The 23,382-nt window shown below is 44.4% G+C and overlaps 1 protein-coding gene across 5 annotated transcripts in view; it reads right to left on the reverse strand.

Annotated features, from left to right (window-relative positions):
* Window positions 1-23,382, reverse strand: part of LOC139368284 (TAO kinase 2b) — a 52,890-nt gene that overhangs the window by 9,589 nt on the left and 19,919 nt on the right. For 4 of the 5 annotated variants that reach the window (XM_071107016.1, XM_071107017.1, XM_071107015.1 and 1 more), the window contains 9 exons: window positions 18,895-18,988; window positions 18,498-18,579; window positions 17,849-18,016; window positions 15,706-15,912; window positions 13,732-13,937; window positions 12,069-12,246; window positions 11,481-11,609; window positions 7,207-7,410; window positions 3,009-6,658 (listed from right to left, as the gene is read on the reverse strand). In XM_071107016.1, the coding sequence (XP_070963117.1) occupies window positions 4,712-6,658; window positions 7,207-7,410; window positions 11,481-11,609; window positions 12,069-12,246; window positions 13,732-13,937; window positions 15,706-15,912; window positions 17,849-18,016; window positions 18,498-18,579; window positions 18,895-18,988 (3,215 nt within the window). In that variant the 3' untranslated portion in view covers window positions 3,009-4,711. Of the gene's footprint in view, window positions 1-3,008; window positions 6,659-7,206; window positions 7,411-11,480; window positions 11,610-12,068; window positions 12,247-13,731; window positions 13,938-15,705; window positions 15,913-17,848; window positions 18,017-18,497; window positions 18,580-18,894; window positions 18,989-23,382 lie in introns of those variants that run through there. The other variant, XM_071107019.1, reaches the window with a different exon arrangement.

The raw sequence follows: 23,382 nt of genomic DNA on the forward strand, positions 1-23,382 counted from the left end.
TAGGATGTGCACTCTTTATAAAAAAAAAAAAAAAAAAAAAAAAAAAAAAAAAAATGTGGTGTGAGGTGTGGTGTGTGAAAACAAATTCATTATCCTTTTCACTACCAATTCAGTATGTGTTCTGTTCACTTATTGTGAGGAAGAAAGTAATGTATAAGACACCATGAGCCAGCCTTTGGATGAAAGCGGGTCTTCCAATGAATATTTCACGTTACACTTACCTGCAATACACGAAGCAATGTGGCAAAAACTCCACCCATGCAATCAGAAGACAAGACAAAGCTATTACCATATTGCTTACATCTATCCAATCCTCAGATCTAAGAGTGCCTAGGCTGTAAAGGCTAGGGTCGATTTGGAATTCAGATATACTGGGTGCGTCCCAATAATATCTCCTTTCTCCTGAAGTGTACACTCGTTCACTACTACTCATAAATCGAAACACATTGGGTTGCAGGGGGGCATGGTATGTAGAGCATTTCCACCATATTTCTTATACTAGTAATTTACTTTCAAGTCCTTGAAGGGAAATGAACAAGTGCACACTTGGAATAGAGGAGAGATAATTGGGACGTAGCCATGGCGTTAGAGCTGGGTAATATGGACAAAAGTTCATATCGCAATAAAGTGCCGGAATTGATGTGATAACGATAAATAAAACCATACGTTTATAACATTGTGCACCACAGTAAAAAATAAATAAAAAGATCCTTTCAACTACTAGTTTGATGGTTGTAGCAATCAATTGTCCCATTAACAATCACCCATACCAGCAAACGTATTTAATTTTAAATCACATCTCTAATATAGGTTACTTATCATAATGAACGATATCTGCAAAATGCCTGCGATAAGTGATCGGTATGGTTGGTGTCGTTCATTTTCAGTTTATCGTCCCAGCTCTACAAAGTGTTACATGTCAAAACTAAATTTGACTTATTTTATTCATGTTGGAGGTAGATGTAGGGACAGGGAGAACAGAGGATGACAAGAACATTAGTTATGAGATTAAATGAGTGAGTTTGAATGTAAATCCAGAATACTTCACTCATTTTCTCCATGTTTGGTTAAAGACTGATGAACTGAATTAATGAATAAAGATATGGAAATTATGGTAAATTATAACAAGGAAATAATGCAAAACAAAGATGTAAATCATAAAAATGAACAAGACAAAATGATTAACAAAAAAATAATTTATTTCTGTTTGGAGAAAAAAAAACGAAAATATGCCAAAATGCTGCATATACTTACACATACATACCACTCATGCACTCACAATAAGGCTGAAATGCAAACAAAATGGCTGCTGAACACATTTACATTTTTGTCATCTAGCAGATGTTCTTATCCAGAGCAATTTACAGGAGAAATTAGGGTTAAGTGCCTTGCTCAAGGGCAGAGATTTTCACCTAGTCGGCTCAGGGATTTGAACCAGCGTCCTTTCGGTTACTGGCCCAACGCACAGAATGCAGTACTAACCTTAGAAATACTGCATATATTAAATATTCATATAAAACTCTGAAAATTCAAACATAGAACAGTAAACATAGAAAAATAAGACAAATATACTGACGCAGAAATAATTTGAAATCATAAATTACATTCACAAAATAACAAGGTGAAAAACTGAAAAGATATGCCTCTTTTTAGAGCCAGAATACAATGTAATATATCACCCTTAAAAGGGGAATTAGGGATTCATCAACTCTCCCTCCAATGCAAGCCATCCAGAAAGCAATGCCCTAGTTCTCTTTGTGTTAGAATACAGTGCAGGAGAGAGGGAGTGCTCCTCCTGCCGAATCACTCAATAATACCCTTCCACATCAATGGCTCACCTGTAAAATGCAGGGGACTATTTTCTGGGTGAGCTGCATTTAAAGTAGTATTCCTGCACTTTAAAGTACATTTCCCCTGACCTCCCAAGTAGATAGATATATTTTTATTAAGAATATTTTCTTTGATAAAATGTTTTACTGAAATGTTTATCCTTCTAAATTAGCCCTCCATCTACCCTGGCTCTTCAATAGCCAACTGCCCATTTAAACAACCAGTTGCAACTCAATGGACGGGTGACCAAGCAATCATTCAACCTAGTTAAGTATAATACTTATTTATTTCTATCCATCTATCTATCTATACACAAATGATGTAGACACCCCTTCAAATGATTGGAATTGGCTATTTCAGCCTGACCCGTTGCTGACAGGTGAATAAAATCGAGCACATAACCATGCAATCTCCATAGACAAGTGGAAACGTCTAAGAGCAACAACAACACAGCCACAAAGTGGTAGGCCACACAAGCTCACAGAATGGGATCGCCAAGTGCTGAAATCGTCTTTCCTCAGTTGCAACATTCACTACCAAGTTCCAAACTGCCTCTGGAAGCAACGTCAGCACAATAACTGTACATCGGAAGATTCATGAAATGGCTTTCCATGGCTGAGCAGCCGCACAAACGCTTAAGATAACCATGTGCAATGCCAAGCATAGGCTGGAGTGGTGTTATGCTCACTGACATTGGACTCTGGAGCAGTGGAAACGCATTCTCTGGAGTGATGAATCGCGCTTCACCGTCTGGCGGTCCGACAGACAGATCTGGGTTTGGCGGATGCCAGGAGAACGCTACCAGCACCAATGCATAGTGACAACTGTAAAGTTTGGTGGAGGAGGAATAATGACATTGGGCTGTTTTTCATAGCTCTTGCCCTTAGTTTCAGTGAAGGGAAATGTTATTGCTACATGTCTTGTTGGAAAGGTGGCATCCTATGACAGTTCCACGTTGAAAGTCACTGAGCTCTCAGTAAGGCCATTCTTCTGCCAATGTTTGGCTATGGAGCTTGCATGGCTTTGTGTTCGATTTTATACACCTGTCAGCAACAGTTGTGGCTGAACTAATTTGAAGGTGTGGCTACATATACATATAATATATACACATATATATATACACACATATATATATATATATATATATAAAAAGTATTTTATTGGATACATAACATCATTCAATATAATTTGCGTGACAAGCTCACTAGTACTCAGTGGAGGGAGGGGCCAGTCAATTTCCAGCCCTTTTTGGGATAAATACTTTCGCATCGTTTTAGACTAGTTAAAACGCTTTAAAACGTTCAAATTGGTTAATCTCTTCGTTGAGTATTGCATTGTTCCCTCAATCTTTGGACTTGTATTTTAAAGCCATTAAGACTTATTTGAACCAATATCCAAATTAAACAATAAAATGATATTAAACATATGGTCATACTAAAATGAACAAAAACTATAACACTTTTTTTTTTGCATATATGGAGGTAGCCTAACCTCAGTGGCTGTATAACAGAAGTCATTCAAACAATTACAGCTGAACAGACAAGCGCTGTATCTTCATTTAGGAGAATGATAAAAACAACGTTTACATGGCAAATCATTCGGTATATAAGATTGCCAATAGCACAATAATGAATCTACTTATCTAGAAGATGAAATGTAATAACTAATAACCATCTCACCAGCTTCCACTGCTCTCTACATGTTCACATTTGGGGTCTTACTATCAATCAAATGTATTTATAAAGCCCTTCTTACATCAGCTGATGTTAAAGTGCTGTGCAGAAAGCCAACCTAAAACCCCAAACAAGCAAGCAATGCAGGTGTAGAAGCACGGTGGCTAGGTAAAACTCCCTAGAAAGGCCAGAACCTAGGAAGAAACCTAGAGAGGAACCAGGCTATGAGGGGTGGCCAAGTCCTCTTCTGGCTGTGCCGACTCTTCTCAATGAGCAATACTAATTAAAGATCTAATATAGCTCACTAAATTGACAGCCAATGCCTACCCAGCCAAATACAATATGCAATATCCCAAAATATTGGCTAACTTGAAATTGAGTATAAAATGCCATATTGTATCCTATATTCGGATGACTGGATTTTTAGAACAAAAACGTGGAAATTATTTTACAGTTTACCGCATTTATGTCAAGTTTCACGTATCAAACACTATGCGTTTAACATAATTGTACAGTTTAGCTTGTACATAACATTAATGTATTAAAGTTCACTTTGTGGATTGAAGCAATCTTGATCTGGAAGTTTCTGTGTGGTTAATTATTTATTGCACTATATTAATGACCTAGTAGTGTTTTTTGGGGGCGGTTAAATGAAATGACCAGGATGTTTGCCTACTTCTACTTTCACAGTAATTTAGTATTATAACGGGTGAAATGCTTGATTTGTGGACAATCCACAACCAATAATATCTATCAATAGTGGCCATTGATAACCATTATCCACTGACAAGAAATTCAATGTGCGTGAACAGTGCACTAAAAAGATCTCTGAAATCGCAAGAACTTCAATAAAAACACAATAGATTGCACAAACATGGTCTTAGAAATAACCATAAACATATTGTCTTACGAATTAAGAACAAAATAAAGAAAACACTTAAACTTTTACAAAAAGCACAATAGTGAGTGACAAACAATGAAACTTCAATGGGGTATAAGACAGTGACATGACAGGAGTTGCTGGATTCTTTTGGCAATACAGTACATTAAATGGCCAATTACATTCAGCCAATGCAACACAGTGTTAGGTATACCTATGATGCACACAACCTATCTTTGGGAGGGTTGAAACAAAGGAAACAAACACACGATGGTCAGACGGTGATAGATGGAACACACACACCCTATCCAACTCCCTCTCTCTCTTACTATCTCCATGGTCGCACTTTACCCCTCACACTCCGCCCAGATGACGTTCGTCTCAACCCGCATTCCCACCTCCCCTCATCTCTGAACATACATTCTCTCTCCTCCCTTCTTTGCCGCTCCCTCTCTCTCTTCCTCCTCTCCCTCTGTTTCTGCTCTCTGACCTCCCTGGGCAGTAGCCTGGGCAGCCTGCTAGGTTTCTCCTCTCTCAGCAGACCGAATGTACGAAGTCTGCTCAAGCACTCGGGAGGCAGCTCTTTAAGGACCCTGCTAGCTAGCCTTAGCACGACCGAGTTGGCCAGGTCGGCAAGGACCCCTAGGGGGCGTCTGATAAAGCGCCTGACCCAGAGGAGGCACGTGGCAAGGGGCGAGCCAACGTGGCACCTGCCCGCCAGGCGCACTAAGGGCAGGCTCTTTAGGGGAACAGGGATTTTGGACTGGCGCCCACCCCAGTTGCGCCCGGCCTTGGGGAACATGTCATAGAGGCTGCGCTCCGCCAGGCCCCCAAGGAGAGACTGGCAGATGTTGAAGAGTGGGCGGGGAAGGCGAAAGAGGAACCTCATCCACAAACGGTTGAGTTTCCGGGGGGCGTTTTGTAGGAAGACGCGCGCCGGTCGCACCACCAGCACCACCACAAGATAGAGGGAGAGGAAGAGGGAAGGCGAGCTGAGGAAGGAGGCAGAGATCAGGGCTATGGGGACATAATAGAGACCCAGGCTCAGCGAGAGGCCCAGGCTGAAAAGACCACATGCCCACAGAGTGAGGGACAGGTAGGTGGAGAGAGAGAGGGAGCAGCAGGAGCGGAGGAAGAGGTAGGAGAAGAAGAGGGCGAGGAGGGCGAGCTCACCCGAGAGGAGGAGGGAGGCCAGCGAGGGGAGAGGGGGAGAGCGACGAAGGGAGAGGAGGAAGACTGAGAGTATGAGGAAGGTGAGGTTGGAGGGCTGGGCGGCGGCCGAGAGGGAGAGGAGGAGGCAGATGGCATGAGAGAAGAGGGAGGGAAAGGAAGAGGGGACAGGGGGCGGAGAAAGGGGTGGGGCAGAGAGGTGAGGAGGCTCGAGTTCCTCAAGGGTGTCGGGGAAGTAGAATTCTGAGAGTTCGTCCCCCTTGCGCTGAACGCGGACATGCCTCCGTTCCAGGGATGGGGAGGAGATGAGCTCAGACGGACAGCCGTCTGCCACGCCCCTATCCTCCTCCTCATCGTCGTCGTCATCGTCGAGAACATATCTCGCTTCGTCTTCCTCATCCCCATCTTCCTCCCCCCACTGCACTCCCTCCACCTGCCTTTGCTCTCCTCCTCCCTCCCCTGTTTTACACTCAAGTTCTTGACCTTCGTTATCTTCGCTTTTCTCGCTCTTCTCCTCCTCTACTTCAACCTTTGTTTCTACAATGGAGCAAACCTCATTCCCATGTCCCACGTCCTTCTCTTCTCCCTTCTCTCCATCTCCACTTTCGTCTCTCACCACCATTTCTTTCCCTCCTTCAAAACCTTTCCTAACCTTTCCTTTGTTACCCTCCATTTCCTCTTTGGTTTCACATTCTTCCACCTCTTCCTTCTCCCCTTCCTCTACCAGCACCACCTCTTCCACTCCCTCAGCCCCAGCCTGGGCTCCCCTTAGCCCCCCTGTCTCCTGGTACTCCTCCCCCTTGTTCTCCTCCTCTGGAGGTGGCTGGTTCTGGGTTTGGGTACCGGGGGTCTCGCTCTCACTCACTTTGAGGCTCTTGGGCTGCTGGCGGACCTCCACGGCGTGCTTCTGCCTCAGCTCCTGCTCGCGTCGCTTGTTGTACTCCATCTGATTGGTGAGCTCCGTCTGGTGCTGTGTGCGGATCAGGTCAGCCCGCGTGCGCTGCACCGAGCCCAGCTGCCGGAACTCCATCTCCTGGGTGGACTCGTGGTGGCGCAGAAGCATTGCGCACTCCAGGTCCTTCAGCGTCTGCTTCTTGTTCAGGTCCTAGATGGAGAAGGAAGAAACAAAGGAGAGCGCAACAGATGAGGGTAGGGAAAGACGTTTGGATAAATGGAGAGAATCTGGAATCCGACCAGATAACAACCCAAATATGATGTCCTTTTTGCATGTTGGGGTATTAGGCATTAGTGCTGTACTATATAACATCTCAGAGGTAGCTTTATATCGGGGTTAAAGGGGGAAAAATCCCATGGCTGAAACTTAAGTCGATCTCATATCGATTGTCTGGGGCCCAAATGAACCTCGGTTTCATGTAAAAAAATAATTTTAGTTATGAGAGTCCTGCTTTTAGGGAAGGAGGATAATTTTGTACATGTATTAAACAGCGCGTTAGACCAATTTCAGACCTTTAACATTGAAAAAAAAAATCTATAAAATGTTTAAAAATCAGTCGCAGTGACAGAACTTTAACCCCTGCATTATATCATGAGAAGAGTTGTGGTCCGAGACCAGAGCCTAATGGAACTGAAACACCTCTATTGCTTGGTCAAGTGAAAAATGTCTTCTTTATGGGTACTGTTGATGTACTATACCTCTCGGAGTAGGTCCTGCTCCAGATTGTGGCGCGCCAGCAGCATCTTCCTCTTGTACTGGCGACACTGCAGCTCGTAGTACTGCCTCTGGCGGCGCAGGAGCCCCGCCTCATCTTCCGCCTGCAGCTGCTGGAGACACTCCTTCTGATGCACCAGCCACTCCTGCTTCTCACGCTTGGGGGTCAACTGGTTCTCGTTCAGTTCCTGTGAAATACAGCACGAGAAAGGGTCAGAGCGTGACACCCGCCACTTGATAGGTCAATATATTAGCTCGTGATTAAGGTATAGTGGTGGCATGCGGATTGGCAGGGGTTAATAGGGATTGGGGTTGCCATGGCGCCGTGTTCCTAGGAAACTATGCAGTTTTGTTTTTTTACGTGTTATTTCTTACATTAGTACCCCAGGTCATCTTAGGTTTCATTACATACAGTCGAGAAGAACTACTGAATATAAGATCAGCGTCAACTCACCATCAGTACAACCAAGAATATGATTTTCGCGAAGCGGATTCTGTGTTCTGCCTATCAAACAGGACAACGGAATGGATCCCAGCCGGCGACCCAAAAAAACGACTCCGTAAAAGAGGGAAACGAGGCGGTCTTCTGGTCAGACTCCGGAGACGGGCACATCGTGCACCACTCCCTAGCATTCTTCTCGCCAATGTCCAGTCTCTTGACAACAAGGTTGATGAAATCCGAGCAAGGGTAGCATTCCAGAGGGACATCAGAGACTAACGTTCTTTGCTTCACGGAAACATGGCTTACTGGAGAGACGCTATCGGAGGCGTTGCAGCCAGCGGGTTTCTCCATGCATCGCGCCGACAGAAACAAACATATTTCTAGTAAGAAGAGGGGCGGGGGCGTATGCCTTATGGCTAACGAGACGTGGTGTGATCACAGAACCATACAGGAACTCAAATCCTTCTGTTCACCTGATTTAGAATTCCTCACAATCAAATGTCGACCCCATTATCTACCAAGAGAATTCTCTTCGATTATAATCACAGCCGTATATATATATTCCCCCCCAAGCAGACACATCAATGGCTCTGAACAAACTTTATTTGACTCTTTGCAAACTGGAATCCATACATCCTGAGGCTGCATTCATTGTAGCTGGGGATTTTAACAAGGCTAGTCTGAAAACAAGACTCCCTAAATTGTATCAGCATATCGATTGCGCAACCAGGGCTGGAAAAACCTTGGATCATTGTTATTCTAACTTCCAATATAAGGCCCTGCCCCGCCCTCCTTTTGGAAAAGCTGACCATGACTCCATTTTGCTGATCCCTGCCTACAGACAGAAACTAAAACAAGAAGCTCCCACGCTGAGGTCTGTCCAACGCTGGTCCGACCAAGCTGATTCCACACTCCAAGACTGCTTCCATCACGTGGACTGGGATATGTTTCGTATTGGGTCAGATAACAACATTGACGAATACGCTGATTCGGTGTGCGAGTTCATTAGAACGTGCGTTGAAGATGTCGTTCCCATAGCAACGATTAAAACATTCCCTAACCAGAAACCGTGGATTGATGGCAGCATTCGCGTGAAACTGAAAGCGCGAACCACTGCTTTTAATCAGGGCAAGGTGACTGGTAACATGACCGAATACAAACAGTGCAGCTATTCCCTCCGCAAGGCTATCAAACAAGCTAAGCGTCAGTATAGAGACAAAGTAGAATCTCAATTCAACGGCTCAGACACAAGAGGTATGTGGCAGGGTCTACAGTCAATCACGGACTACAAGAAGAAAACCAGCCCAGTCACGGACCAGGATGTCTTGCTCCCAGGCAGACTAAATAACTTTTTTGCCCGCTTTGAGGACAATACAGTGCCACTGACACGGCCGGCAACGAAAACATGCGGACTCTCCTTCACTGCAGCCGAGGTGAGTAAAACATTTAAACGTGTTAACCCTCGCAAGGCTGCAGGCCCAGACGGCATCCCCAGCCGCGCCCTCAGAGCATGCGCAGACCAGCTGGCCGGTGTGTTTACGGACATATTCAATCAATCCCTATCCCAGTCTGTTGTTCCCACATGCTTCAAGAGGGCCACCATTGTTCCTGTTCCCAAGAAAGCTAAGGCAACTGAGCTAAACGACTACCGCCCCGTAGCACTCACTTCCGTCATCATGAAGTGCTTTGAGAGACTAGTCAAGGACCATATCACCTCCACCCTACCTGACACCCTAGACCCACTCCAATTTGCTTACCGCCCAAATAGGTCCACAGACGATGCAATCTCAACCACACTGCCCTAACCCATCTGGACGAGAGGAATACCTATGTGAGAATGCTGTTCATCGACTACAGCTCAGCATTTAACACCATAGTACCCTCCAAACTCGTCATTTTTTTTTTGGTAGCCAAATGTGATGTATAAAACGGAGCTATTTCTAATACACAAAGAATCTTTTTGGAAAAACTGAGCATCTGCTATCCAACTGAGAGTATCCTCATTGAAAACATCAGAAGTTCTTCAAAGGTAAATGATTTTATTTGAATGCTTTTATGTTTTTGTTGAAATGTTGCGTGCTGGATGCTAACGCTAATGCTAACGCTAAATCCTTTGTTTGCTAGCTACTGTTACACAAATTATTGTTTTCCTATGGTTGAGAAGCATATTTTGAAAATCTGAGATGACAGTTTTGTTTACAAAAGGCTAAGCTTGCGAGATGGCATATTTATTTCATTTAATTTGCGATTTTCATGAATAGTTAACGTTGCGTTATGGTAATGAGCTTGAGGCTGTAGTCACGATACCGGATCCGGGTTTGGGAGATCAGAGAGGTTAAACAGCCACCACTAACATTGAGTGGCTGCTGCCAACTCCAGCCACTTTAATAATGGGAATTGATGTCAAATATATCACTAGCCACTTTAAACAATGCTACTTAATATGTTTACATACCCTACATTATTCATCTCATATGTCTACGTATATACTGTACTCTATATCATCTACTGCATCTTTATGTAATACATGTATCACTAGCCACTTTAACTATGCCACTTTGCTTACATACTCATCTCATATGTATATACTGTACTCGATACCATCTACTGCATCTTGCCTATGCCGTTCTGTACCATCACTCATTCACATATCTTTATGTACATATTCTTTATCCCTTTACACTTGTGTGTATAAGGTAGTAGTTTTGGAATTGTTAGTTAGATTACTCGTTGGTTATTACTGCATTGTCGGAACTAGAAGCACAAGCATTTCGCTACACTCGCATTAACATCTGCTAACCATGTGTATGTGACAAATACAAATTTGATTTGATTTATATATGGGCGAGAGCACGAATGATGTTTACAAATAGTCAAACTTTGTTTCACGCCGCATTCAAACAAATCGCTGAAGGGTGTAGATTCAATATGTGGTGAATTTGTTATTGGCAGTAAAAAGACGAAAGAACTCTTATGCCAAACATCACCACATTAGTAAACTGTGGTTAAGCAGGGTGACAAGGCATATGTGACCTGATTCAGGAAACTAGGTGTATGTAACGACTTCACAGGAGAGCGGTTTGAACTTAATTTTAATTTAAAAAAAAAATCAAAATACCGGACATGTGAACTTCCGTGTACCTTAATATCAAACTTGTATGCCATCTGTTAATACGAATACAATTGTTAAATTACGAGCCTAGTTGCTTTAGCCACAGAAAACGTGAGTAGAAAATAGTAAAAAGAAAAACCCTTGAATGAGTAGGCATCCAAACTTGACTGGTACTGTATAAATATATTTTTTTTAATTAAAAAAAAGGGAAAAAAGTCATCACAATACTGACATGTGCAATATCCATATTTCATGCAATATTTTTAAACATTCTCAGCAGTGTGTAATGTCTGTTTTTAAAGTAAAAAATTAATTTAAAAAAGTTGTTTCCTCTTGCAGCTGCTTCCCACACACTCCAAGCCATTCTCGCTGTTAGATTCACTATAAGTTCGCATGCTGTTCTGTTAGATCAAATGCAGTCAACCGATTGTTCCAAACAAGAATGATGCCGCTTTCCACTTTGCTTCTTAATAGAAGTAATTCCATTTCTACGATTCCAACAGCTAACCCAAGTGTTTTGATTTATATTACATGTCAAATTGCAATCACAATATTTGGTCAAGAAAATGGCCATTAGATTTGTTTGCCAATATCGTGCAGCCCTAGTAGATGGATTATTGGTTGGTGAGTAATTGCAGTACGGTTAGTTTGTAATTGCAGTATGGTTAGTGTGTAGTTACGGTATGGTTGCAGTGTGGTTGTACCTCTTTGAGCTGCTCCTTGCGTGCGCGGTACTGCCGTTTCTGGGATTCCAGCAGGCTGGTCAGTTCCTTCTTCTGCTGGGCCAGGATGTGCTGCTGGAACTTCTTCTCCTCAGCCAGGGCTGCCTTGGTCTGAAAACCAACCACACATGGCCATAAGCAAACTAAGAATAAACCCCCCCCTAAATTCTAGAGCTTATATACGGCTTGACTATCTACTTTGGCCTACAAATGTACATTGAGATCCTGGGATAGCCGCCCCGTCGCCGTAGTCAATACCCTTTCCTCTTTTCTTTCAACGTTTCCTTCCATCTCATTCCACTCCTGTCCACCCCCCCATCTGTACCTCTTTCTTCAACCCGGTGCTTCTTGCTAAGGTTGTCCCCCCCTTCCCAATCTCACACTCCTCCTTCCCTTCCTATCCCTCCCCCTCTCACCTTTCTCCAGGATGGCTTGGTGCTACTTGCTCAGTTTGTCCCCATACCCTCACTCCTCCCACCATCCCTCTTTCTCCAGGATTGCCTTGTGCTTTTTTGCTGAGGTTGTCCCCATCTACCTCGCTCCTGATCCATACCTCCCTCCTTCCCTTACCTCCTTCTCCAGGATAGCCTGGTGCTTCTTGCTCAGCTTGTCCCCCTCCCCTCCAAAGCTGTTTCTCTGGTTCTCCAACTCCTTGTCCAGCCTCAGCTGATGCTCATCCATCTCCGCCTTCAGCTTGTTTTCGAGGCCCATCAGCTGCTTCTGGTGCTGCCGCCGCATGCGCTTGTACCTGGGACGGGGTAAAGGAGGATTTGACACGAGAAAAGTATGTCAAAAACTAGTACAGCCAAATGGAATGGGCAATTACGTAAGCAGCCCGATTCAGATATTTTGACAACCAGTACAGCCAACTGCGCCGGTCGGTTTTACATAGTTCCATGAACTGCTTTCTAACCACGGATGAGTATTTAGAACATTTATTACCAGTGGGCTAAGCTGGTTGAAATGGCATCATCAAAACCAGTTTACAACCCATATGTTGTCATTTGGATGTAATGATTATTACAAATAATTTCAACCAGTTATGGCTGATCGACAGACATTTTGTGCGTCACAGCGTGGCTAGAGCTAGTTAGTGGTTGCATGATACACCCAAACTTCTGTATTTCTTCAATACCACATGAAACAGTTCTGTTATTTTCAGTTATTCTACCAAATGTGTCTTACATTTGGAAATAAACTAAATGTATTGAACTTTGAATGTATTCATTTGCCCAAGTTTATCATAAGACATGAACAGAAGTGATTCTTATTCCCTGCAACTTTCTGATGAGGTAACGGCTCAGAAACGCACCTTTTCATGTGTGTGCGGTGTGCGTATGTCTACCACTTTGTGTAGCCCTAGCAATGCAAATGTTAACCGTCTTCGGGTAGATGATAAGGCTTCCCCAAAAACCTTGAACCAAACGCTAACAACAAAGTAGCCTATGCCTTCCTGGCAGAATCAAGATTATCTGCATCAATCCAGCAGCCATTTGTTTTGCAAACTACATCACGTGCACTACATAAAACATTGCTAACCAAACAAGAGTGTTAAGTGCATGCCACTTGAATTAAAGGGTAACTACATAAAAAAAATCTAACTTACGATTATTCCCAGACCTCAAAAGTGGTCCCCGACGTGGTCTAAGCATTGTTGTGGACTTCACTTCCAATGTTGTTGTTTTTCTATTTTTAAAGTGTGATTTTGGGTTAAACTAGAAAATAAATATAAAACAGGGAGGGCAAAAAAAATAAAAAATAATCACAATCCTGCTCTCTGCTTAATTTTTGGTCCTGTGGGATGATTCTGGTATCGAGTATTGTGATACTAAACCTGGTATCAGTATTGAAGTCAACATTCTGGTATCATTAGAATACTAGTAGTGAGTACCTCTGAAAAATACTATATTAGTACACTCCCCTACATATGTATTTGGACAATGACTCTATTCTCCAGCATTTTCTATTTGAGATCAAACGTTTCATATGAGGCGACAGTACAGAATGTTTATTTGAGAGTATAATCGGGAGGCCGGTACCATATTACTTGTACACAACCGAATCCAGCGTGTGACAGTGGATGAATTTGCAGGTTGTTTGGCTCAATATTAACTGAAAAGGTGAATGATGACTGGAATAAATCAATTAACTTGACTTCCATGGACTAGCCAATCCGTTTCCTTCTAATTCCAGATGGGCTCTTTCTTTGGCCGTTCCATAAAAGCTCTCCTACCCAGACATCTGCTCCCTCAGCGCCGACCCCTGCTCATGCTCCTGGATCTGCCGGGTCACCAGTGATGCTGTCCGGATCGTGGCAAAGTGATCTCGGCTGCGGTGTCCCTTCCGCCTGCCACCTTCTCGTCCCTCACCCCGTGACGGGGGCTGCTGCTGTGCGTCCAGTTCGGGCTGGTAGGGGTCGTCGTAGATGTTGTCATGGCTCTGATGTAGAGAGAGAGACAAATCTTTTCTGTGTAAATCATGTGTTGCATTGTGGAATCAATCTAGGGTTAGGGGAAGAGTAGGTCATTAGCCACTAGTGAGCCATTTATGTGGTAAACTAAACTGAGGTAAAACCATAATTTACAGTTTTTAGAAGAATCAGCGCAACAGAAACACCCCAAAAAACAGTTCACCTTTGGTATTTTACAATCATCATATCTAGCTAAATACACTGAACAGTAATATAAAACGCAACATGCAACAATTTCAAAGATTTTACTGAGTTACAAGGTATAAGAGATATACGGTATAAGGAAATCAGTCAATTGAAATAAATTCCTTGGGCCCTAATATATTTTTTACTTCTATTTAACTAGGCAAGTCAGTTAAGAACTAATTTTTATTTTCAATGACGGCCTAGGAACAGTGCCTTGTTCAGGGGCAGAACGACAGATTTTTTACCTTGTCAGCTCAGGGATTCGATCTTGCAACCTTTTGGTTACAAGTCCAACGCTCTAACCACTAGGCTGGCTGCTGCCCCGGATTTCACATGACTGGGAATACAGATATGCATCTGGTAGGGGTGTGGATCAGAAAACCAGTCAGTATCTGGTGTGACCGCCATCGGACTCATGCAGACTTTTTCCAAGGGAGTTTGGCCTTTTCGCGGCACGCTACAAGCTACACGCTACAAGGCTCAGATTATCCAAAAGGGTTCCAACAAGTATTCTACTGTTCTCCTCTGTAGATGTCCGGTGTCTTGTCACGTAGTCCTGAACAGAACTACAGAGTTTATTTTCCTTCCATTCGCTCTCGAAGATGCTTCTTTGAAGATCGAAACAGCTGGCTAGCCTATGGTTCCCAGTGGGGTGATGAGAGTAGCATAATACGATGGTTTGAGCAGAGTAGTAGAATAGTCCCACAGCATCATTAGCAAACTGCTCGCCCACACGACGCCATCTGCCCGATACAATTTAAACCAGGATTCATCTGTAAAGAGCACACTTTTCCAGCGTGTCAATGGCCATCAAAGGTGAGCATTTGCCCACTGAAGTTGGTTACGACACCAAAATGCAGTCAGGTCACCGGGGTGGTGAGGAAAACGAGCACGCAGATGAGCTTCCCCGAGACGGTTTCTAACAGTTTGTGCAAAAAATTATTCAATTTAGCTAACCCAGTTTCATTAGCTGTCCGGGTGGCTGGTCTCAGACATTCCCGCAAGTGAAGAAGCCGGATGTGGAGGTCCTGGGCTGGCATTGTTACACGGTCTGCAGTTGTGAGACCGGTTGGGTGTACTGCCAAATTCTCTATAATTAACATCGGAGGCGGCTTATGGTAGAGAAAAACATTTCTCTAGCAACAGCTCTCGTGAACATTCCTGCAGTCAGCATGGCAATTGCATCTCTGGTGTTGTGTGACAAAACTGCACATTTTAGAGTGGCCTTTGATTGTCTCCAGCACAAGGTGCACCTGAGTAATGAATTTGAGTGAAACACTTGTCCGTATGTACATTTTCTGGGATCTTTTATTTCATGTCATGAAATATGGTACCAACACTTAAATGTTGCGTTGATATTTTTGTTCAGTGTAGTAATTGTTTACCCACCTCATACAGCACAGTGTTTACATACTGACAAAATTGTGAAATAGGACTTGGGTGCCGCTTTGGGCAAATTGGGGGGGGGGTCTTATGCCCCCCGCCCCAGAAAAAAAATAGTCTAAAAGAAACACTGCTGTGACTAATGTCTAAAGGTAAGTCCCAACTGACCAGGGGCTTGTGCAGGACTGAGCTGTTGGAGGTGACTGTTTGCTCGCCCTCCTGCATCATGGCCATCTCGCCGCTGTCGTCCGAACCGTCCGCCAGGCTGTTGACCGAACTGCTCTGGGAGCTTGCGCTGATGGACATGGAAGGCAGCGAATGGGAGCTCTCCATGCTGTTGACCGTACCTGTCCGCAGCATGTACTGCTCCACGTCCTGGAGACAGAGGGATGGCGGTTAGGAGAAGTGGTGATAACATATGCACGATCACGCACACACAAATAAGGTGTTACCAATACTTACAAACACCTAAATAAACACCTACGCATTTTCTCAGATGCAGTTCAAACGGACCTCAAACTCTCATCTACAAATTTCAATCATAAGGCATTCATTGGATTCCTGTGTTTCCTATGCAAGGCCCTGGGGGAAGACAATTAGATCCCGAAAGGTCATCAAAAAGAAAGGAGGACCAAAGAACTCTTCATATAATTAATTAAAATGCCTTTATTTGTATGGCATGTTGAACGGAAACAAAGATTTTAAACTCCTGATGGGGTCAAAGTTATTTGTATTGGAGGAAGAGGATGAGGTCATACAATGAGTCAAGGCACACAATTTTGGACTACACTTTGGTGACGTATGCTATTAAAAAGACAGGATGGATGCTAATGCTAGCTGTATTCCTGAACAGAGTGGTGGTGCACAGCTCAATCCTCTTCCTCTAAATTAACCTTTACGTGATCAGTGTCCCTATACTGGGACGGTGGATGCTAACATGCACTAAAGCGACTAGAATGTAATTGTAAGTAACTGCAAACTTTCCAGGACATAGACATGTCTTACAAGGGCAGAAAGCTTAACATTCTTGTTAATCTAACTGCACTGTCCAATTAACAGTAACTATTAGTGAAAAAAATACCATGCTATTGTTTGAGTGCACAAAAAAAAAACTATCACGGCAACTGGTTTGATATATTCACCTCTGAAAGTAAATAATGTACTTACATTCAGTAATCTTGCTCTGATTTGTCATCCTGAGGGTCCCATAGATAGAATGTAGTATAGTTTCATTTGAAAAAAATCTATTTTTATATTCAAATGTAGGAACTGGGTTCTACAGTTTGATCCCCTGCTGTCTCTGGTCCACACCCACCCCGCCATCTAGCTGTGTGAAAGTTAGAGTATAAGCTCATGATCCATTATGTATGACATTCCTGGGAGTGTGTAATCTCACAAAAATTATATGGTAATACAAAATGTATGCTTTCTTTAGTTATGTACTTGAAAATGTATCAATTGACCAATTCAGGACATTTGGGCAAACTTGATAAAAACTACTGGGCAGTAGTGCAATGCTTCACTTGATCAAATCTGAAACTGCATACAATGCTGTCATCTAGTGGCCAAAATCTAAATTGCAACTAAACTGCAATATATTATATCCTTTCTCTTGCATTTGTTATCATCTTTTACCAGATATAATGTGTAATATTCTACATTAATTTCACATTTCCACAAACTCCAAAGTGTTTCCTTTCAAATGGTTTCAAGAATATGCACATCCTTGCTTCAGGTCCTGAGGTACAGGCAGTTAGAATTGGGATGTCATTTTAGGTGAAAATTGAAAAAAGGGTCCAAAACTAGAGGTTTTAAGACCAGTGCGTTCTGTAGTCTGTCTTCCCCCTCAATCAACACATCCTACTTTTTTCTTTTGGTTCTGGTCCTACATCCTCAGCTAACTGTTACTATTCTCCTCTCTCCCTACTGCCTCCTCATTTTCTCCCTCTACGTAACATCTCCATGTCCTCCATGTCCTCCCCGCTTTCTTTCGACCCCCACTATCTTCTCTCTTTTGTTCATCCCTCTACTGCCTCTCCAAGTTCACTTTCTCCCCCACCCCTCATTATCTCCTTTTTATGCCATTTCTCTCATCCCCTTCACCTGCCTACCTCCTTACCTGCTCTCCTCCCTCCTTACCTCCCATTCTCCTCCCAACCTGCCATTTCTCTCCTACTCCCTTCTTTCCACCCCCTCCCACCCTCGTCTCCATGCTTACCACCTACTCCGAAACCCCTTCCACATCACCCCCCCCTTACCACCACCTCCCTCATCACCCCCCCCCCCCCCCCCCCTCCCTCACTCCTCATACCTCCTCCTCCTCCCCTCCCTCGGGCTGGGGCCCGTTGAGGGCCTCGTGGAAAAGGATCTTCTTCATTTTGCGGTACTGCAGGTTGTCCAGCTCCCGCACCGCGTCTTTGGTGCGAGCTATCAGGTCCATCACCGCCGTGTGAGGACGCTCTCTGCATAGGAAATGGTGCTGAGGGAGAGGAAGGGAGAATGGCTTCTAAGGTTAATCCAGCAGGCAAAACTGGTCAAACTGATGTCGGAATTACATAAAGTCTAGTTGTAATGACGTCATGTCAATCAATGCCATCTTTGTTGGTTTAAAGCATCAACCTAGCTGGGAAAACTGGTTGCAATGAGACCGTTGAAACCTGATTACAACATTCAACCAATTCTGGTTGTAAGGACGTCATTTCTACCTGATGGTGCCACTTGGAGCTGTTGGAAAGTTAAGGTTTACTTTAAACTGGAGCCATTGAAGAGACGCTCCTTTACCATCATGAGAATAAGGAATCACAGCACCTCTTTAGGCCACCTCTGATATTATTCATGGGTAAAGAGTTCATGGCCATTCCTTGGTTTCTACATGTTTGTGTAGTGCCTTCTTTTGATTCTTAAACTTTGAATAACTATTTAAAAAAAAGAGGAAACGTAGACCAAGAGATAGCGTTTACCTTCAGCAGCACGTCCGAGGTAGGTCTGTCCTGGTGGATCTTCTGCAGACACGAGTCCACAAAGTTATGGAAATAATCAGACCTGAAAAGGACGAGACCAAACAACGAGAAACTAGTCACAGTCGCACTATAAAACTGTACTCATCCATCTACACCAGGAGTGTCAAACTCATTTTGCCAGCAGGCCATACTTTTGACACCCCTGATCTACACCAATGGCTCATATTGTTCTCAGAAAGTAGCCTGGTCCCAGATCTGTTTGTGGTAAGTCCTAAGGTCATTGTCATAGAAGGCTATACAGCACAACCATATCTGGGACCAGGCTACTCAGAAAGTATATTGACACTAAAAACAAAGAGAGCACAAGAACCACCTCCGTGCTCAGTCAGTGGCTCACCAGTGATTTGACTGCAGAACGGGACTCTCGTTCTGGGCAATGTGGTATAAGGCACTCATAGCATTCATATTGAACAGAGGCGGCTTCCTCTCCGCTGCATAGAGAGACAGAGACAAAGTTCAGGAGACATACAGCATCAAACACACTCAAGGCCAGATTTGGAACAAAATACAGGTGTGAACCATCCAGAGGCGTGCGGGCCAAGGTGAGTCAGAGGGGCGGGGCCACTCTGGGAATCCACGCCGACATCACAGGATTCCCCCTGAACAAACCCCTTATTACTGTAGCATGTGAAGGGACAGTGGCAAATACACACAAGAAATAGAGAAGAACAATGAAGAAATAAAGAAAAATATAGAATGAAGATAAAAGGACAGAGGACATTTTTTATTATTACCTTTATTTAACTAGGCAAGTCAGTTAAGAACAAATTCTTATTTTCAATGATGGCCTAGGAACAGTGGGTTAACTGCCTGTTCAGGGGCAGAACGACAGATTTGTACCTTGTCAGCATGGGGATTTGAACTTGCAACCTTTCGGTTACTAGTCCAAAACTCTGACCATTAGGCTACCCTGCCTCCCCATTGAGAGACAAAGGTAAAGAACGGCTTAAAAGAGGAAGAACTTGAGTGATTTCTGTAGCCACGAAAGAGACTATTTAGTTTGGTAATAATCTAAATGATCTTTGGTTTGTAAGTGAAGTGCTCTGAACCAGGCTTGGATTTTGTTGAACCGGCTGAGTGCCATTCTGTGAACATTAAATATACAATTTAGATTTTTGCAACTCTTCCTCCGTTTACACCACTCCTCGCTACCACATAGATCAGAACCCCTCTAAACTGATCAGTGGTGGAAACCGCGGGCACTAGAAGTGGTGACAGAGTTACTTTGGTATATTAAGAATGGATGTTGCATTGTTAAAACAGTTGGCTTCGTGCGCAATTGCGCAAAAGGCATAGACCTCTTGAGAACTGAAATGGCCAGTTTGGCTCAGGCAGGGAAGAACAGTAAGCCTGGAGTGGGGACCCAAATACCTAGGCGACAAGAACAGGACGACAATGAGGTCTATCTGCTTTCATTCGAGAGGTCAGCAGTAAGAGGACGGGTCCCGCAGCGGTGGGCAGGGATGCTGTCTCCCTCTCAGTCTGGGCGTGCGCAGGCTGCATATTTCGACCTGGGTCCTGCAGAAGCAGAGGACTACAATAAATTAAAGGCTGAAATCTTCTCGCTACTGTCCGAATCCACTAGCACAGACCAAGCGTTTCCACGCGTGGACCTTCGATAGCAATGCATCAGAGAGAGCCCAAATGCACCAACTAATACGGCTGACCGAGGTTGACTTGAACCAAAAACAAAAAAGGATCCGGGGCAGTCAACAAAAAACTGGTGATGGACAGCTCCCACCAGAGTGGTATGGCAAGGCAACCCCCAGACAGCAGATCAGCTGGTTCAGCTAATAGAGACTTGCCAAGCCACCACGGAGCTAGTGCGCACGTCTGGAGCAGAGATGGTCCGCTCCGGTACCAATGCCCAGTCTGAAGAGGCCGCCGGAAAGGCCCCAGAGCAGACCTGAACCAGAGGCGAGAGAGCCCCGTGGAACATTCCCTGAACCAGCACCAAGGAAGTATCCAACTAAGGTCAGTGAGAGAGTGTTTCCGATGTAGGGAGCTCAGCTATACTTCAATCAAATTGATTTGAAGCATTTAAAAAATATATATATATTTTTTTACATCAGCCCATGTCACAAAGTGCTGTACAGAAACCCAGCCTAAAACCACAAACAGCAAGCCATGCAGATGTAGAAGCAAGAGCACGGTGGCAAGGAAAGACTCCCTAGAAAGGCAGGAACCATGGCAGTGTCCCCTTAATGATGAATCCATGCCTCCGGTAAAAAGGGAGTGCATCCATGTAATCTATACCCACAGTGTTGGACCGCAGAGGGAGCCCCAGCCTGTGGAAATCCAAGGACAGGACGCAGAAGGGGTGCTTGACTCAGGTAGTAGGATTACCCTTGTTCCGTCACACTTAGTACAGGAGGGGGATGTGTGTCAGGAACAGAGGTCAGTCTCATGTATCTATGGGGACCCAGTGGCACATACCCAGAGACTAAACAGAACCACCCCAAGCCTGCACCAGAGCACAAAAAAAATGCTCACCCCCCCCCATCATTGAAATGCCCTCAGAGTGGATAGCTATGGATCTGGTTGGTCATATTCCCAAATCAGTCCAGGGGAACGAATATATACAGGTGGTAATCGATTATGCCACACTCTACCCCAAACCCATTCCCATGCGCAATTTATCCACTAGAAGGATTTGCTAAAGAGTTTCAAATGTTTTCCGAGTCAGCCTACTCTCCTCTATTTTGACCAACCAGGGGACCCTGTTCATGTACCGCATAACGAAAGGTTTGTGTGCCTTGTACCAGGTGAAACAGATACGCACGAGTGTATATCATCCTCAGATGGTTTATGCAAACGCTTAAATAAAAAACAGTTAGGTCAATGTTAAAAAAACAACATTGAAACGGGACGGGAGGAACTGGGACATGTTATTAACTCACTTTCTGTTTGCTCTTAGGGAGGTGCACCAGTCGTCAACGGGCTTCTCCCCATTCAAACTTATATGGGAGGCCGTGCCGGGGGATCCTGGACCTCAACAAGGAGGCATGGGAAGCCCAGCTGAGTCCCCACAGAACTGACTGAACATGCCACCTTAGTGCGAGAATGGATGGCCGCAGTGTGGCCAACAGTGAAGGAACACATGGAGTGGGAGCAGCAAGCACAACTGACAGCCTACAACAGGACTTTCCAGCCCCAAAGTTAATGTAGGAGATACGGTACTCCTTTTAATTCCGAAAGCTGAACATTGCTTTCAAACCTATGGAGAGGTCCATATGAAGTATCGGTAAAATTATCACCTGTAAATGACTGTTTGGCAGACAGGTAGGAGAAAACCTGAACAGCTACACCACCCTTATGAAGGAGTACCACGAGAGAAATGGAAAATGTTATGTTCTTCTCCCTTCCTGCAGCCCAACAAGATCAACCCCCGACAGAGGTGCAGGTGGGGAAGTAGCTGACGCACAAGCAAGAGCAGGACCTACAGGCCCTAGTGAACCGACGCTGGGAGATATTCTCAGCCCTCCCAGGGAATACAGATCTCATCCTGCATCATAAATACACAGAGCCAGGTAAGAGTGAATTTAGGGCCCTACAGAATACCTGCTGCGCAACAGAAAATTGTCAGTGGGGGTAAGATATGCTGGGTTGGGAAGTCGAGGTGTCTCACAAAAAAAAAATAGAACTGTAGGGTAACCATATGGTTGCAGCCCTTTAACTTCTCTATCATCTATAGATCTAGGGTCCATCACAAAAACAGACACGCTATCCTTCCACGACGCCCTAGTCGCGGCTGGTGCTCAACCTGCTGTGTTGATTCTGAGGACGGGAGTGTTTCAACCATCCAGAGGCGTGGGGGCCAAGGATATTCAGAAGGGCGGGGCCACCATGGGAATCCCCAACATCACACCCCTTATTACCGGCGCAGGTGAAGGGACGGGGGAAATTACGCATCAGAAAAATAGGAGGAGAACAATGGAGACCCGCGGGGGAGAAAGAACAAAGAAGAATATAGAAAAGGATAAAAGGACAAGAGGACATTGAGAGTGACAAGTTTAGCCACGAGAGACTCATTTGGTGATTATCGAAATTATCTTTAGTTTGTAAGTGAAGTGCTATGAACCGGGCATGGATTTTATTTCCCCTTTCATGAACCGGCCTTGTGACATTCTGTGAACATTAAATAAACTACATGACCAAAAGTATGTGGACACCTGCTCATCGAACATCTCATTCTAAAAATCATGGGCATTAATATGAAGTTAGTCCCCTCTTCGCTGCTATAACAGCCTCCACTCTTCTAGGAAGGCTTCCACTAGATGTAAGAACATTGCGTCGGGGACTTGCTTCCATTCAGCCATGACAGCATTAGTGAGGTCGGGCACTGATGTTGGGCAATCAGGACCTGGCTCGCAGTCGGCGTTCAAATTCATCCCATAGGCGTTTGATGGGGTTGAGGTCAGGGCTCTGTGCAGGCCAGTCAAGTTCTTCCATACCCATCTCAACAAACCATTTCTGTATGGACCCCGCCTTTTGCACGAAGGCATTGTCATGCTGAAACAGGACAGGGCCTGCCCCAAACTTTTGCCACAAAGCTGGAAGCACAGAATTGTCTAGAATGTCATTGTATGCTGTAGTGTTAAGATTTCCCTTCATTGGAACTAAGGGGCCAATCCCGAGCCATTAATAACAGCCCCAGACCATCATTCCTCCTCAACCACACTTTACAGTTGGCACTATGCATTGGGGCAGGTAGCGTTCTCCTGGCATCCGCCAAACCTAGATTCTTCCGTCCGACTGCCAGATGGTGAAGCATGATTCGTCACACCAGAGAACGCGTTTCCACTGCTCCAGAGTCCAATGGCGG

This window comes from Oncorhynchus clarkii, chromosome 16 (genome assembly GCF_045791955.1).
Source record: "Oncorhynchus clarkii lewisi isolate Uvic-CL-2024 chromosome 16, UVic_Ocla_1.0, whole genome shotgun sequence".
Classification (NCBI taxonomy): domain Eukaryota; kingdom Metazoa; phylum Chordata; class Actinopteri; order Salmoniformes; family Salmonidae; genus Oncorhynchus; species Oncorhynchus clarkii.